The sequence below is a fragment of the Gopherus evgoodei genome, chromosome 23 (genome assembly GCF_007399415.2).
Source record: "Gopherus evgoodei ecotype Sinaloan lineage chromosome 23, rGopEvg1_v1.p, whole genome shotgun sequence".
Taxonomy (NCBI): Eukaryota; Metazoa; Chordata; order Testudines; family Testudinidae; genus Gopherus; species Gopherus evgoodei.
In genome coordinates, this window is record NC_044344.1 from 1,059,440 (window position 1) to 1,074,944 (window position 15,505).

The window sequence follows — 15,505 nt, forward strand, 5'->3', positions numbered from 1 at the left end:
TGCCTCCAGCTAACGGGGCGGCACCATCACCAGTCGTATTTCCTTTATTTTGAATCTGTAACTAAAATGTGTGTCTGAGTAATAGGTGTCCATTCTGCTTTTGACATTGTTCCTTCACTCCCTGACTTACTGGGGCTAGAACATGGGCTGAAGCCGAATGATGCTCCCCACTGTCACAGACGCACATAATGCCCCACTGTGCTTGTGGCTGACGCTGCTGCTGACTCTTAATTACAGTTAAATGCCCCTCTGAACATGTTTTTCTTGGCCTAACTCTGTGGTTTGTGCCATGTAGTTTATTTTAACCCCATCACTCACAGGAGGCTTATTCCAGGCAGCAGGGAAGCTGCCCAGGGTGCTGAGGGGGTCTGGTTTCTTAGGTTTGAATGGCATTACCTCCTGTAAAAGAGATGTTTGAATGCTGGGAAACTATAACTTTGAAACTGTACCCCAAGGGGAATCGGACAGTTAAATCCCAGCAGATAAATGAAAACAGAAGTATAATCCTGAAAACCTACTTGTATGCCTCAGAATCCTCATTGTCCAAAGACTTCCATACTGTTACAATGGGAAGTGGGTCTGCTTGGAAGTGAGGGGATCAGACCCCTGCCTATGTCTCCAGGCTCTTGGGTGAACTGGAGCAACAATAATGCAAACAGAAGAGTTAAATAATGAACCGGAATGGACTGTAACTCCCTCCAAAGGCTAACCTGACTCCCTGGGACAATCAGGCTTGCACCTATAGTTTCATGAGATCAGAGCCTCCTACAGTGTTGCTATATTGTGTGTGTGTGTTAGAGAGAGAGAGAGACCCCCCCCACTCTTCTTCCATTGGATAGCAGAGCTGATTTATTCACAGTCCTGCAGCCAGGTTTGTCACATGCATGTTGTGATCGTGTCTCCCACCCCTAAGACTAGGTCCAGAGGAAATGTGTGTAGTTGGCACTGGGTGAACTTTAAGGAAGTTTAACCCTGCAGAAGTATGTTTTGTAACCCTGCAGTCCCCGGGAACAGCCCCGGAGCCTCTTCTTGGTGTGTGCGATTGGCTCATAGTTTTGATTTTTTGCTGCCTCAGAGAACGTTTGGCATCTTTATTAAATAACCCTGTGCTGTGCGCTCCTGAGGAGGAGAAGCAAAGACTTGTGGCCTGCTCTGTCCTGTGAGGAGTGGGCTGGGGGGGAAAGATCCCAGCTGACCTAGGAGGGTCACCTTGGAGGCACAAGTGGTGATTCCAGTCTGTGTATAATGAAGCCAGCGTCACCTTTGCCTTCAGTCTGTTACTGCCTGGGGCAAACGGAACAGAGGAGCTGCGTAGAATATTTAGTCAAAAAGGAAGTCACCCAGGCTCATGCTGTTGGGACCAGCCGTCCTAGGGGCACAGATAGGTGATCCCCCTGCCAATGAATGCTCTGTCCTGAGCACCCAGTGCCCTCTTCGGTACAGTTTGCACCATAATTATTCCATAAACAAACAGAACCAGTGTGGCCTGCACATGCAGTTACTTTTCTTTGCCCGATAAACTTGGTGATGCACTGAGAATCACAGCACACTGTTTTTGTTAGGCAACGCCTTGTGTTTGTGAAGAAGCGCTCCGTCGTGTGGGTGCTACCTTTGTGTTATGTTTTTCAGGAAAATGGAAATTCCAACTCCGCCAACGTCTAAGTGCATTATTTACTGGAAAAGGAAAGTCAAGTCTGAATATATGCGTCTTCGGCAACTCAAGAGGTTTCAGGCAAACATGGGAGCCAAGGTAGATGTATTTTCTGGGGCCAATCCTCGTATGTATAAGCAGGGGAATAGCAGATAGGAGTAGGGAGAGTACATGTGTTTGGCTCTGTTGTGACGGCTGCTGGAACACTGTGTCTAGTTCTGGTGTCTGTAATTCATGAAATATGTTTAAAAATTGGAAAGGGTTCAGAGAAGAGCCATGGGAATGGACCCTTCAGGCTTTATAATCTGTGGAGTTTTTTTAATTGTTCACATTCTGCTGTTAGACTAGACCATGTTCAGTGTCTGTGTGGGGTATAGAAAATCTTTCTTTGGTATTCCTTGTGACAGAGTGATCTGGTGATCAGGGCACTAGCCTGGGACTGGAGAGTCTAGCTTCAGGGCCCTGCTCCGCCACAGACTTTCAGTATGACCTTGGGCAAGTCACTTAGACCCTCTGAACCTCAGTTCCCTGTCTGTAAAATGGGAATAATATCCTTCCTTGCCTTTGCTGAAAGTGGCAGCTGTGTTGACTCTACAGCCTGCTGTATGTCACACATTCCCAGCAGGGATTTCAGCAATCTGAGTCTAAACTTGCTTTGAGGATTGTAAGCACTTCTCTTTCTAATTTCAGGCTCTGTTTGTGGCCAATTTTGCAAAGGTTCAAGAAAAAACTCAAATTCTGAATGAAGACTGGAAGAAGCTTCGAGTTCAGCCAGTCCCGTTAATGAAGCCTGGCACTGGGCACCCTTTCCTGAAACAGGTACAGGAGAATGAGGTGGAAATGGCAGGGCAGCTACACGAGCTGATTACAACCCAGGACTTTGCAGGGAAGGCTGAAGAGGGCTGTACCTTTCTCTGCTCCCTGCGGGTCAGTCTCTTACCGTGCCTTGTACTCTCCCCAGGCTGCAGAAATGGAGGCAAAAAGAAAACCCTGTGGCTAATGTCCAGGGAAGACTGTGAGTGACTGTAAAGTTCAGCAGATCAATAGCTGTACCCGTGGGACGGGATCAAGTGTATGTTTCTGTCCTGCAGTAACTGTGTCTGAGCTGCCCTTTCCTTACTGTCGCTGTGTTTGCTTGTTCTCCAGTGTACCGTCGAGAGCAATTTCCCTGGATTCCCAAACCAGACCATCTTCATGAGGTCCCTGAACACAGTAGCGTTGGTGCCTATTATGTATTCCTGGTCCCCTCTTCAGCAGAATTTCATGGTAGGTGAGAGTGCATTGTGGTGTGAGACTTTTGAGACGATTAATGCGTCATCCCTACGTGTTTGAGGTTGCAGATACCTTCCTCAGCCTGCTCCCTTTGAGTCTGCCGCTGCTCCCGAGACATTGGAAGGGAATGTTTTCATCTCGCATTATGCTGTATCCCCAATAGCAGAGCTGGCTCGCCAGTTCCCCTGAAATCTTGAGGACCAGCCAAGCCTGACTGCTGCCTTTGCAGGGTTCAGTGCCTGAATTTAGTGGCTGATTTTTTTTTTTTTAAACTGTGGAATTTTCTGTTTGAAATAGGGCTGTTGATTGATCAGCGTTAACTCACGTGATTAACTAAAAAATTGATTTAAAAAAATTAATTGTTATTAATTGCACTATTAAACAGAATATCAATTTTAATTTATTAAATATTTTTCTACATTTTCAAATATTAATTTCTATTACAAAGTGTTCAGTGATCATTTTATATTATTTTTATTGCAAATATTTGCACTGTAAAAATGATAAAAGAAACAGTATTTTTCAGTCCACCTTATACAAGTACTGAGCAATCTCTTTATTGTGAAAGTGTAACTTACAAATGTAGATTTATTTATTTTTTTTGGTTACATAACTGCACTCCAAACCAAAACAATGTAAAACTTTAGAGCCTACAAGTCTACCTCGGTTCTACTTCAACCAATCGCTCAGACAAACAAGTTAGTTTACATTTATGGGAGATAATGCTGCCTGCTTCTTATTTACAATGTCACCTGAAACTGCCAAGCAAACGCCTGTTCTCACTGTTGTAGCCAGCATTGCAAGGTACTTACGTGCCAGGTACGCTAAACATTCGTATGCCCCTTCGTGCTTCGGCCATCATTCCAGAGGACATGCTTCCATGCTGATGATGCTCGTTAAAAAAACAGGAGGACTTGTGGCACCTTTGAGACTACCAAATTTATTTGAGCATAAGCTTTCGTGGGCTAATCTGAAACCTGTCATTAAAAAAAAAATGCGTCAATTAAATTTGTGACTGAACTCCTTGTGGAAGAACCGTGTGTCTCCTGTTCTGTTTTTCCTGCATTCTGCCATGTATTTCGTATTACAGCAGTCTCAGATGATGACCCAGCACATGTTCATTTTAAGAACACTTTCACTGCAGATTTGACAAAACACAAAGATGGTACCAATGTGAGATTTCTAAAGATAGCTACAGCACTTGACCCAAGGTTTAAGAATCTGAAGTGCCTTCCAAAATCTGAGAGGGACGAGGTGTGGAGCATGCTTTCAGAAGTCTTAAAAGAACAACACTTTGATGCAGAAATTACAGAACCCGAACCACCAAAAAAGAAAATGCTGGTGGCATCTGACTCAGATGGTGAAAATGAACATGCATTGGTCCTCTTTGCTCTCGATTGTTATCGAGCAGAACCTGGCATCAGCAGAGACACGCGTCCCCCTGGAATGGTGGTTGAAGCATGAAGGGACATATGAATCTTTTAGCGCATCTGACATGTAAATATGTTGCAAAGCCGGCTACAACAGTGCCATGTGAATGTCTATTCTCACTTTCAGGTGACTTTGTAAACAAGAAGCAGGCAGCTGTATCTCCTGCAGATGTAAACAAACTTGTATGTCTGAGCGATTGGCTGAACAAGAAATAGGACTGAATGGACTTGTAGGCTCTAAAGTTTTACATTGTTTTATTTTTAAATCCATTTTTTTATCTAATTCTACCTTTGTAAGTTGCACTTTCATGATAAAGAGATTGCAGTACTTGTATTAGGTGAATTGAAAAATACTATTTATTTGTTTTGTACAGTGCAAATATTTGTAATAAAAATAAATATAAAGTGAGCACTGTACACGTTGTATTCTATGTTGTAATTGAAATCAATATATTTTAAAGTGTAGAAAACATCAAAAAATATTTAAATAAATGGCATTCTGTTACTGTTTAACAGTGCGATTAATTGCGATTAACTTTTTTAATCACTTGACAGCCCTAGTTTAAAATAATTAAATATTCAACAAATAAGTTAGGCAGCACCTACCTTTGTGACTGACCCCCCAATGGTGCTGCTGTTGAGAGAACAGGGTGGCACAGAATGATTAAAATACGCTTTCTGGCACACCATTAATGCTGTGATCTTATTGGTTAAAATTGTTTAGCGGGAAGGGATAGTTCAGTGGTTTGAACATTGGCCTGCTAAACCCAGGGTTGTGAGTTCAATCCTTGAGGGGGCTACTTAGGGGTCTGGGGCAAAAATCAGTACTTGGTCTTGTTAGTAAAGGCAGGGGGCTGGACTTGATGACCTTTCGGTCCCTTCCAGTTCTAGGAGATAGGTATATCTCCAATTTATGAAATTTTTATTATTATTATTTATTAAACGTCAATCTGCAGCTATTTCCTACTGGCCGTTGGCTTGCTGCAAGAGTATTCAGATCTGCCTGCTGCAGTAACTCACTACGGCCAATGGGGAGCAGCGATGGCAGAACGGAGAGACGTCAGTTGTCAGAACGTCTGAGAACCGAGTGTAGCACTGGAGTATTCCCAGTGCCTTTGTCCCAGCTGTGTGTAAGGAGAGCATGCTTCTCTAGTGTGCACTGTACTTCAGACAGGGATGAGTTACTGTGTGCTCTTCGTTGTGTGCCAACCCAGTTCTGCCCTGCTCATGAGCCCTCTGATACTGATTTGACCACTTGCTCAGCTCTCTCCTGTGTCTCTGAATGTCTTTGGGCCCTGGAGACACAACCCTTCTGTTGTGGCAGGGGGTGTGTTATAAACAGAGCACCTCACAGTGTGCAGAGTAGCAGTGAAGTCTGCGAAGAGCGAGTCTTTGCAGAACCATGTGTGAACGGGAAGGAGCAGCCACAAGGCTGCCCTCTAACTGGCTGGCTGTCAGTGACCGCTTGCTGCCTGACCTGTTGCAGGTGGAGGATGAGACTGTGCTGTGCAATATCCCCTACATGGGAGATGAGGTGAAAGAGGAAGATGAAACCTTCATTGAAGAGCTAATTAATAACTACGACGGGAAAGTTCACGGCGAGGAAGGTAACCTGGGCAGAGGGCTGCTCTGCATGTCTGAACAGCTTGCAAGCAGGGAGTGTGGCTGGGCTTTCTGAGCCGCTGAGGAGGCAAAAAACAGTAGCAATAACCAGCCTCTGCGGAGTGTCCCCTAGAATAGGGAGCATGTAAAGCAAGAGTGCTCTGCTGGCCTGGTCCTGTCTCCCTGCCCTCAGCTCTGCCGAGGCATCGGGCAGGTCCAGCCCTGGGCCTCTCACTGCCGTTTGTGTAACGATGGCAGATATCCATTAAGGGTTAGGATGAGACCAGCAAACTCCCTTCACTTGTGACCTGAGCCAGGACTTGAATCCAGTTCTTCAGTGGTGAAAAGCCCATGCGGTTTCCTACCGAGCTGCCTGGCCCCTCACAAGGCCCTGCCTGGAGGTAGGAGACATTGAAAAGCTGGCTTCCATCCCACGCCCCAAATGGCTTATTAGTACATGTCTGTGTCTATAGCAATTACTACTCGGCTGGCAAGAGGGGCTGGCTCTGTTGCTCCATGTGTTGGCTGCCAGGTGTGACGAAGAGTGGTGCACAGTCAACATCTTTCCCACCTCCCCAACACACTCTGCCTTGGCAAAGTCCTGTCATGAAAGCGCTGTTCCTAACTAGCAGTCTGTCCCGTGGCTGACTTAGACTTGCCACCAAAGCCCAGGCTGGAAAATTGCAGCACGCCCACGAAGCAGCTGATATTTCTGTGTTTTAGAAATGATAACAGGGTCCGTCCTTATCAGCGACGCAGTGTTCCTTGAGCTTGTTGAGGCTCTGAATCAGTACTCGGATGAGGAAGAGGAAGGGCTCAATGACTCTGAGGGTAAACAGGAGGATGGCAAGGAGGAGCTGCCAGTCACAAGAAAAAGAAAGCGAACCACAATGGAAGGTGGGTTTGGCAGCAGAAGCTGGCACAGTGTCTGGTGGCCTCCATCGTCCCCAGCAGTCACTGTGCCCTCCTGCACTCATCGTGCTGATTGCTAAGAAGGGTAGTGAAAGCTCCGTGGCCTGTCCTTGCTCCCCGTGGAATGCTAGCCGGAGTGTTTCCTTGGGGTGGGTTTCAGTGGGAGGAAGCTCGAACAGTGGGATTTTCAGGTGTGCTGTGTAATCGCAGGAAGCTTTAGTGGTGGATTTCATCTCGGACTGCTGTATGTGGTGCTCTGAGCAATACCAGTAGCAGAGAATCTCTCTGTCAGCTGCAGAGACTCCAAAGTATTGTGTGTAAGGGCCTGGCAATTGCAGCTGACACATCTTCTTTCGCATATTTTAGTCCGGGTGTGAAACATCCAAGAGTAAGACCTGAGTCCAAGCAGAGTCTTGTTTCTCTAAATCCCCTCCGGCGTCTGGGGAAGGGTTTTCGTGCAGCACCAATTAGTAATTTTTCCCTTATGACTCGTCATTGAGTCTTGCTGATGGCGTTGCTGGTAGGTAGAAGGGGCACCACTGGAACGGCATGTTCCTTATCCCAGCTGTTGGACTGAGGAAGGATTCTCTGTTGGATAACTGTGTGATCATCTCGCTGCTTTTTAAAATGGGATCCAAAGCATCCCTGGAGTAACTCGACCCCTAACAGGGAAAGGTGCTTTCAAGTCCTGCTTAACTCAGGAGTCTTCTGTCATTTTGGTTTAGGTAACAAAAAGTGTCCAAAGAAGCAGTTCCCAAATGACATGATCTTCAGTGCTATTTCTTCAATGTTTCCTGAGAACGGCTTCCCGGAAGACATGAAAGAGCGGTAGGCAACATCACTGGTTAAGCTGTCTAGCAGAATCAGTTCCAGTTTTTAACAAAGATACTTCAGCAAATAATAGTATGCCAGTAAACCTGAATCTGCACCTGCATTCCCCTTTCGTGGTCCCTCTGGGGCACCTACACTAGGCTCCTGGTTCCTCAGCCGTCACCTCTCTTAGACAGAGACCCATGTCTCTCTCTGTCTTCCTCCTGATGGTTTTTCCCAGGCTGCACAGTTCCCTGCCTGTGCTATGAAATCCTCCCCGGCAAGCCAGACTGCCTAAAAGGCCAGCACCCATGTTTTGCTTTCTCTCGGAAGGCAGTGAGCATCGTAATTGCCACAGTTACAAATTCCCACACTCTTTATAAGTAAGCACATTTATTCTTAAGGTGAAAGTGTTGCAGAGAAGACATGCTAAAAACAATAAAAGAACTAGACACAGGCTAAAGCTTTCTAGAGGTCACACCAACTCCAACCTTGGGCTCTGGTAGTGTCAGTCCTTCAAAACTTACAGCTGGATTTTCCCCAGGGTTACAAGTCTCATTTTCAGAACCAGAACAACCATGAATAGTTCATGTGGCTTGGCCTCACGTCACAGGTGATCAGCAGACAATGGCCCACCCCTCAGAGTGTAGCTTCCAAAGGCTGGGGTTTGGCATAACCAGAGGTGGGGAATTTGCATTTACCTCCCACTAGCTGTTTCCCCAGGAAAATCACTTCACACTGTTGCAAGAATCCATGCTTGTCTGGCCCATTGTTCAATATAGTCCATTGAGCCCCCAGGCCTCACATCTGCCCTCTGGAGAGCTTTCGTACAATCCTGGCCCATAAAGCATTCATTTCGTACAGGGGATCCCAAAGATGCATAAACTTAATTCAATAAGGTCTCCCAGGATATTGCAATAAATTGCCTTGTCTGTCACAGACGGTCTCTGCGGGAGATGGGGAAGCACTGTACGAAGTCTTCCGGGGAACAGAATGAGAGTAGCCTAATGGGAGCTTGCTAGAAGAAAACCAAAGTTCTGATTGTTTCAACACCCTGAACTCAGCCCTGTTGTAGCGAGCTGATCAGCGCGCAGAGCCGAGCGGCTGGTTGCAAACCTAGAGCAGTGTGTCCATGCATGGTTTTTCTTAAAACAGGTACAGGGAACTTACTGAACAGTCTGATCCGAACGTGCTGCCCCCCCAGTGCACTCCAAACATTGATGGGCCATGTGCAAAGTCAGTCCAGCGGGAGCAGTCCCTGCATTCCTTCCATACGCTCTTCTGCAGGCGCTGCTTCAAATATGACTGTTTTCTGCATCGTAAGTTGAGACTCAGTTGGAAGCTCACCTGGAGGTTCTGGCATCTGTTCCACCATTTCCACCCCTTTCTTTACCTTGCCCCACATCAATGATTCTGCTGCCCACGCTCCAGATTATACTGGGCAGGCGCCTGTGTCTTTTCCTGGTGCTGTGCGCTATATAGTGTTGCAATCCTGGAGAGCCAGATTGACAAAGGCATTCAGGCACCCAAAGATGTGGATGGGCACCTACTTGCATTGTTAAAGTGGCCTTGAGTCTGTATCTTCCCCATAGACGGAAGGCTTAGCTGCAGTACGTGGGGAGTCCCAGTCCTGCTGTGTAAGCGCCCCCCCGTTGTGCACAGCAGACATGGCACAGCACAGACCTGACACACGTTACGCTGACACCTCACTGTGGTCTGCCCCTGCCCCCACGTTTTACTGCTTTATCGTAATGAGTCGCTGGGCCAGTTCCTCCAGCTTGTCCTGCTAAAGCCTTGTGAGCATTGCTTTGCCAGTTAGACCTGGTGCTTTCCTATTCCTGGGGGTCGCTGCGGAGTTACTGGAGTCTCCGCAGCTAGACTCTGTTACTAAACACTGGAATATGACCAGGCTTTGGTGTGTGTGTCAGTTTAGAAGTAAAACTTCCTGCTAAGTCTCTTTTCCAGGAATTGGGAGGTGTTCGGCTGTCCCAACATCACAGATCTACGTTTCCTTCCTTTGTGAGCGTGGGGTGGCCAGGGGATGTGGTCAAGTTCCCTGGTAGCATAGGACTCACGGTCAGTGCCCATCGTATCTGGTCAGCATTACACTTCAGCACCTTTCGCCGTGCATGCTGGGCTGTCGGCTGCCTCCTCCACTGTGGGGACAAATGAACCTCTCAGTTGGAAGGTGCCTGGTGCTAACATGATGAAGGTGGCTTGTATTTTTCAGCTTTCCATGCGACTCCTAATGTCTATAAACGGAAGAACAGAGAGATCAAAATCGAGCCAGATCCCTGCGGGACAGACTGTTTCCTCTGGCTGGTAGGTTTCTGGGATACCCTCCTGCCTTATCTGCAGGGCTGGCTGGGGCCTTTGTACTGTTCCAGTGGCTTCCAAGGTCAGACACAGGAGTTGGTGAGCACTTGAGACTGATGTGAACAGACCTCCAGCCGTGGAGCGTTAGCTAGTCTCAAACAGGCGAGGCCCTGTGATGCTGGCTGGTACCACAAAACAGTGCAGTGCTCAGCATGGGAAACTGTATTTAAAATAACCCAGCTGCGTTCCCTAAATCCAGCCACCAGTCCCTAACCCCCCCAGGGTCACTGGCAGGCAGTACATGGCTCGGCAGCAGATGAGGTGAGCCGGCTGGGGAACATGCACACAAGGGGACGTGGTCTTTGCCCCGGGAGCTCACCCTCTTGCTGATGCTGCACTTGTAGCAGGGGCACTGCCCCGCAGGAGAGGCTGGGGGCTGCTGGCAGCACAAGGCAGTGGAGATGGGCAGGTCACAGTGTGAGAGGCTCACCAGGAGGCATCTCACTGCACGGACTCATCACCGACAGGGTTTGTAGGCACCTTTCTCTGTGCCCCCCCCTCCCACCTCCCCCGGTGAGCTGAGGGGCCCTGCTGCAGTGCAGAGCCCTGGGCCTGTGCAACGGAGCTCTCTGTGTCCATTGCATGGCTCTCGTGCCATGCGCTGTCTGATTGCAGGAGGGAGCCAAGGAGTTTGCGGTGCTGCACAATCCCAGGTCCAAATGCTCAGGTCGGCGGCGCCGTAGGCACCATGTGGTCAGTGCTTCCAGCTCCAACCCCTCGTCGTCCTCCGTCGCTGAGACGAGGGAGGGAGACAGCGACAGAGACACGGGCAACGACTGGGCCTCGAGTTCCTCAGGTATGATGCCTTGGAGCCTCCGCATTTCCATGGACTCTCCCCACTTCCGTGTAACTCGGCTGCTGCAGAGCCAGCACTGGAGAGTCGCCAAGGCAGGTTTTCCTGGCTGCACCGGGTAGCCCGGCTCCTCCCACTTCTTGGCTTGGCCCTGTAGGCGGGGGGATCAAGAGCAAACGGCTCATCAGAGCGTCCCCTTCTGTCCATGCATCAATCCACGGCTCTGTGTGTCTGGCCACCACAAGTCAGGCCTCCTCTGAGAGGGCTCGGGGGTAGGTTGCTGCCCTGCCGGCTGTGCCCATGGCTTGGTCTGGGGCTCAGGCTGCTGGGGGTCATGGAACCCGGAGCAGCTCACGTTATTCTCTGCTGCCCTGCACAGACAGACCTGCAGGGGGTGGTGCTGGGCCCTGGCTGGAGCTCTGCTGGGAAGATTGCCACGGGTGGGAGGAATTGGAGGCAGGAATAGGGACGGGGCCATGGGAGTGAGGGGCTGGCTCCTGGCAGACCCAGGCTCCCCAGCGTGGGAGTCTGTGTATTTGCTGCCCTGACTGCTGTTTCCTGTCATCTGGGTCTTGTTAGAGGCCAACTCCCGAAGCCAGACCCCCACCAAGCAGAAGGGCAGCCCTGCCTCCTCCCAGCTCTTTGTGATGGAAGCACCGCAGGAGCCCGTCGAGTGGACGGGGGCCGAGGAGTCGCTTTTCCGTGTGCTCCACGGCACCTACTTCAACAACTTCTGCTCGATAGCCAGGCTACTGGGAACGAAAACCTGCAAGCAGGTATGGCCTGGCATCCTTGCGTGGCCACTCCTGGCGGGGGGTGGGAGGGGAGGGAGCCTGGGAGCCGTGCTCTCGCTAGCTTTGCCTTCTGTGCCACAGAGAGACCAGAGGAAACCTGCCTTGAGGGGCCTAGTGAGGGAACTACGTTGTTTATCCGCCCAGGCTGTGCGGGTGGCTGGTGCCTGAGGAATTGCTTCCTTGGAGTGCCATGGTCTGATACTGCCTCTGCTCCGCCTCGGAGGATGCCAGCTGCCTCCTTGGTCTGTAGCGTCCCGCACACCTAGCGTTCCTGTTTGACGTGCCAGTCACGGTCTCGAGGGAAGAGCCTGCACTGGTGCTGCTGCAGAGTAGTTTGCTTGTCCTAAGGAGAGCACCGCAAGGCCCTGGATTCTGCCCCTGCCTCCGGCCTACTAGCCTGCTCCTGATTCTCTGCAGAGCTGCGGATTTGGTGCCTGGAACCAGTGTCATGACACTGTTAAGTCTGCCTCCACCATCCCACTGCCCTGACTGCTTGGCTCTGGTTTCAGCCCAGCCTGCGTGCTCCGCTTCCTTTGGCTGCAGAGTAAACTCACAGGGATTTCCAAGGCCTGGATCCCCTGACTCTTCTCTTTCCTGGGCAAGGCCAGGTTTTCAGAGGGCCGTGCATAGAAAAGTACCTGCTGGCTCCCTGCCTGCAGCTCAAGCTCCAGCCTGCCTGTGTGCAGAAAGCTGTGGCTGGGTTTTTTGGAGGCCCTTTGAAAATGCTCACACACTTTAGCACCTGCAAAGTCGCTCCGTGTGCGTTCTCCCAGCCTGGAATCCCTATTGCTGCCCTTTGGGGATTTTCCCACCTCCCATCTGAAGAATTAGGGACCCCAGGCCCTGTGCTGGATTCTACTCGATGTGCTTGTGCTGTCACGCTTCTGTCTGGGCTGCGTTCACACCTGCTTGTGGAACCAGGGGCAGAGCGAAGTAGTGTGGGAACGAGGACGAGCTTCCATCACTCAGCTCTAGGCACATGAAGTTCAGCGCTGGACGCACATACGCTCCATACGGTGAAAATGGCTGCAGCCTGTCACTGCACACAGCTGTCCCTGCCCTGCCATCAGGCTGGAGCTGCGAGGGTTAGTGCCGCTGATCGTCCCCAGCGAAATGTTTTGGCGAGAGGGAGGGGTTTGCTTTCCAAAGGAACAGCAGCAGCAATCTCCCCTTGCTCCGTGAGGGCAGGGGTGGGCGCCTGGCCTGTGGGAGCTGGGCCTGCCCTCCAGGGTATGATTTGAACGAGCTGGACTCTTTCGCAGGTCTTCCAGTTTGCGGTGAAAGAATCCCTTGTAATGAAACTGCCGACCAGCGAGCTCATGAATCCGTCCCAGAAGAAAAAAAGGAAGCACAGGCAAGTGCTCAGCAAGCTTCTTTTGTTCTTAACGTGCAGCCAGAGCCTCTGTGCACCCTGCCAGTGTTCCTGCTAACCCTCCTCTGCCCCACATCTGCACGTGCTCCCCATTCTCACAGCCGCTTCTGCTGATGGCTGGGAATTGGCCCCTGGTCTTCTCTCTGGCGCTGCTGTGGTATCCGTGGGCCCTGGTACCCATGGCGCTGCTGCCTGTGAGAGTCAGTCCCCTCAAGGCCCGGTTGGAAGATGGTTGGCTTGTAACCAGCTTCTCATGCATTTGTTCTAATCCATCCTGCTGAGCTGGTTGTTTTCCGTGGGGTTTCGCCTGACGCTAGGGTTTGCCCTAAGGAGCGTCTCTCCTAGACACCGGGTTCTGTTCTGTCTGCGCCTCTGTGACCAGTTGCTGGTGGCTATTAGTGCATGAAGCTGACAGCCTGGCTGCCGAAGGAATCTCACCTCTCCAGTTGCTGAGCTGACTGGGAGCCTCGAGCGCCCAGGCACAGACGTGCTGTTGGACATTCCTCAGCTAGGCGCCCGAGTCCCACATCTCTGTTTCTCTTTCAGGCTGTGGGCTGCGCACTGCAGGAAGATCCAGCTGAAGAAAGGTACCGTGCGGCACTGGCTGTGATCTGGGGGCCTGGGTTTGAGAAGCATCAGGACGCTGTGTAGCGCTGAGAGTCTCTCCAGCCGGCCAGCTCGAGCTGCGAGTGACAGGCCAGCAGCAACCACAGGAGCTGGTGCTGTTGCTGCCTGGCTGCGCCTTGTCTGGCTGATGTGGGAAACTTGTCAAGTTCCCATCCACTTGTGGTGGGACTTTTCTGTCCATCTCGTCCCGGCAGTAGCGTTCCGGGCACCCGCTCGTTTCCAGGCGGAGGCAAGTGCTGGGGGATGATGGGGGCTGATCAGGAGCAAAGTAAACGAATCATGTGCATGTGATCCCGGTGCAGTGTCCCAAGGCGTTCAGCACAAGGGGCATGCTTATGGGTTGCCTGCCCTCTGCTGGCAGAACTGGAAATGACAGGCTCTGATGCACCAGAGCCTGGTGTGTCCATGGGTGTTTGCGGGGCATGGGTTGTAACCATGGCATTTCCCCTCTTCTTCTTCTTGTAGATAATTCACCTACCCAGGTGTACAACTACCAGCCCTGCGACCACCCCGACCACCCTTGCGACAGCTCCTGCCCCTGCATCATGACTCAGAATTTCTGTGAAAAGTTCTGCCAGTGCAATCCTGACTGTAAGGACACAGCTGGGCACAAAGCCGGTCACCCTGCTACCTGCACAGAGGCGCTAACGGGGCATTACAGCGGCTCCCTCGCGTTCCCGCCTCCAGGCAGCTTATGCAGGGTGGCTGGAATCTAAGCACACAAGGACTGGCTAGCAGTCTGCCCAGGTCAGGGGAAGTGGTGTGTTCTGTGGTAAATCATGGGCTGTCAGCGGGTAATGACATTTCCATAGCGAAACTCACATCTGCTCCTTCGTGAGTAGTGCCCCACAGGCCCCCTGCTATGCTGCTAGCAGCTCGACGTGCTGAGCGCGTCTCTGACACTCGTCTGTGCTACAGTTCTGTTCCCAGAGCGCTGCGTATATCCTCATGCCCCGCCTGGGGCCAGTCGTCTGCGTTTGGAATCTCTCTGTGGGTAGAGGAAAGAGAAATGTCTCTGGCTCTCATGCACTCCCAGGGTTCTGCTGTGCCACAGGGGTCTCTCCACATACTGCTGTGCTCATGCTGCCCTTTGTTTGTAGAACTTGGGGTGCTCTAAACACTTCCCAGTGTAGCTTGGCTCTCTTGCACTGCCAGCGAGCTGCCGGGGGGTGGGGAGAGGGGAGCAGGGAACATGCCTGCCTGCTGCTGCCAGTGGTGCTCTCTGGGGGGCTTGCATTATTCCCTTTGCAGTGCTGTCTCTACTTCCTTACGGCTGAGAAACCTGAAAACCATGTCCTGTGTTTACTGGTGCAAAGCCCCAGTCCCTCATCGGGTGGGCTGGCAGGGCAGCTCTGGCCAAAGGCAGGCTGACCTGTCTCCGCATATGGGATACTTTCTCAGTGTGTGTCCGTCCGTCGCCCCCCGCCTCACCAAGTGACTCTCATTGATCAACACCCTGGCTAGCCACCCCTCTTGGATGGTCCTGCGTCTTGGCAGGGGCTCAGACTAGATAACCCTTGCAGTCTCTTCTATTCCTTTGGTTCTCTGATACCCCAAAACAATCTCCCCAGGATCACTTGGTGATTCCCTGCTCTGTTCACTCCCTCTGGGGCACCTGGCACTGGCCGCTGTTGGAAGACAGGACACTGGGCTAGATGGACCTTTGGTCTGACCACTATGTTCTTATGCCAGCCCCCACTTTGCCTTGCAAGTAAACACTTGATACACTTAGTCCCCAAAATCCTCCCAAACTCCCCCCTGTGGTATCCAAGCCTGTCAGTAATTACCAGGTGCCCTAGTCCCAAGGGAACAGGCTACGCACCAGCTTGTTTGATTCAGCAGAGGGTTCGCATTTGAGCTAATACC

General features: G+C 50.9%; 1 protein-coding gene across 3 annotated transcripts in view; it reads left to right on the forward strand.

The window, feature by feature from the left end:
* EZH1 (enhancer of zeste 1 polycomb repressive complex 2 subunit) overlaps nt 1-15,505 on the forward strand; it is a 29,098-nt gene that overhangs the window by 6,459 nt on the left and 7,134 nt on the right. For 2 of the 3 annotated variants that reach the window (XM_030540909.1, XM_030540907.1), the window contains exons 2-14: nt 1,630-1,750; nt 2,342-2,470; nt 2,798-2,917; nt 5,840-5,960; nt 6,679-6,852; nt 7,593-7,695; nt 8,833-8,996; nt 9,890-9,999; nt 10,669-10,849; nt 11,426-11,622; nt 12,903-12,994; nt 13,559-13,599; nt 14,105-14,230. In XM_030540909.1, coding sequence (XP_030396769.1) covers nt 1,634-1,750; nt 2,342-2,470; nt 2,798-2,917; nt 5,840-5,960; nt 6,679-6,852; nt 7,593-7,695; nt 8,833-8,996; nt 9,890-9,999; nt 10,669-10,849; nt 11,426-11,622; nt 12,903-12,994; nt 13,559-13,599; nt 14,105-14,230 — 1,675 coding nt within the window. In that variant the 5' untranslated portion in view covers nt 1,630-1,633. The remainder of the gene's footprint in view (nt 1-1,629; nt 1,751-2,341; nt 2,471-2,797; nt 2,918-5,839; nt 5,961-6,678; nt 6,853-7,592; nt 7,696-8,832; nt 8,997-9,889; nt 10,000-10,668; nt 10,850-11,425; nt 11,623-12,902; nt 12,995-13,558; nt 13,600-14,104; nt 14,231-15,505) is intronic. The other variant, XM_030540910.1, reaches the window with a different exon arrangement.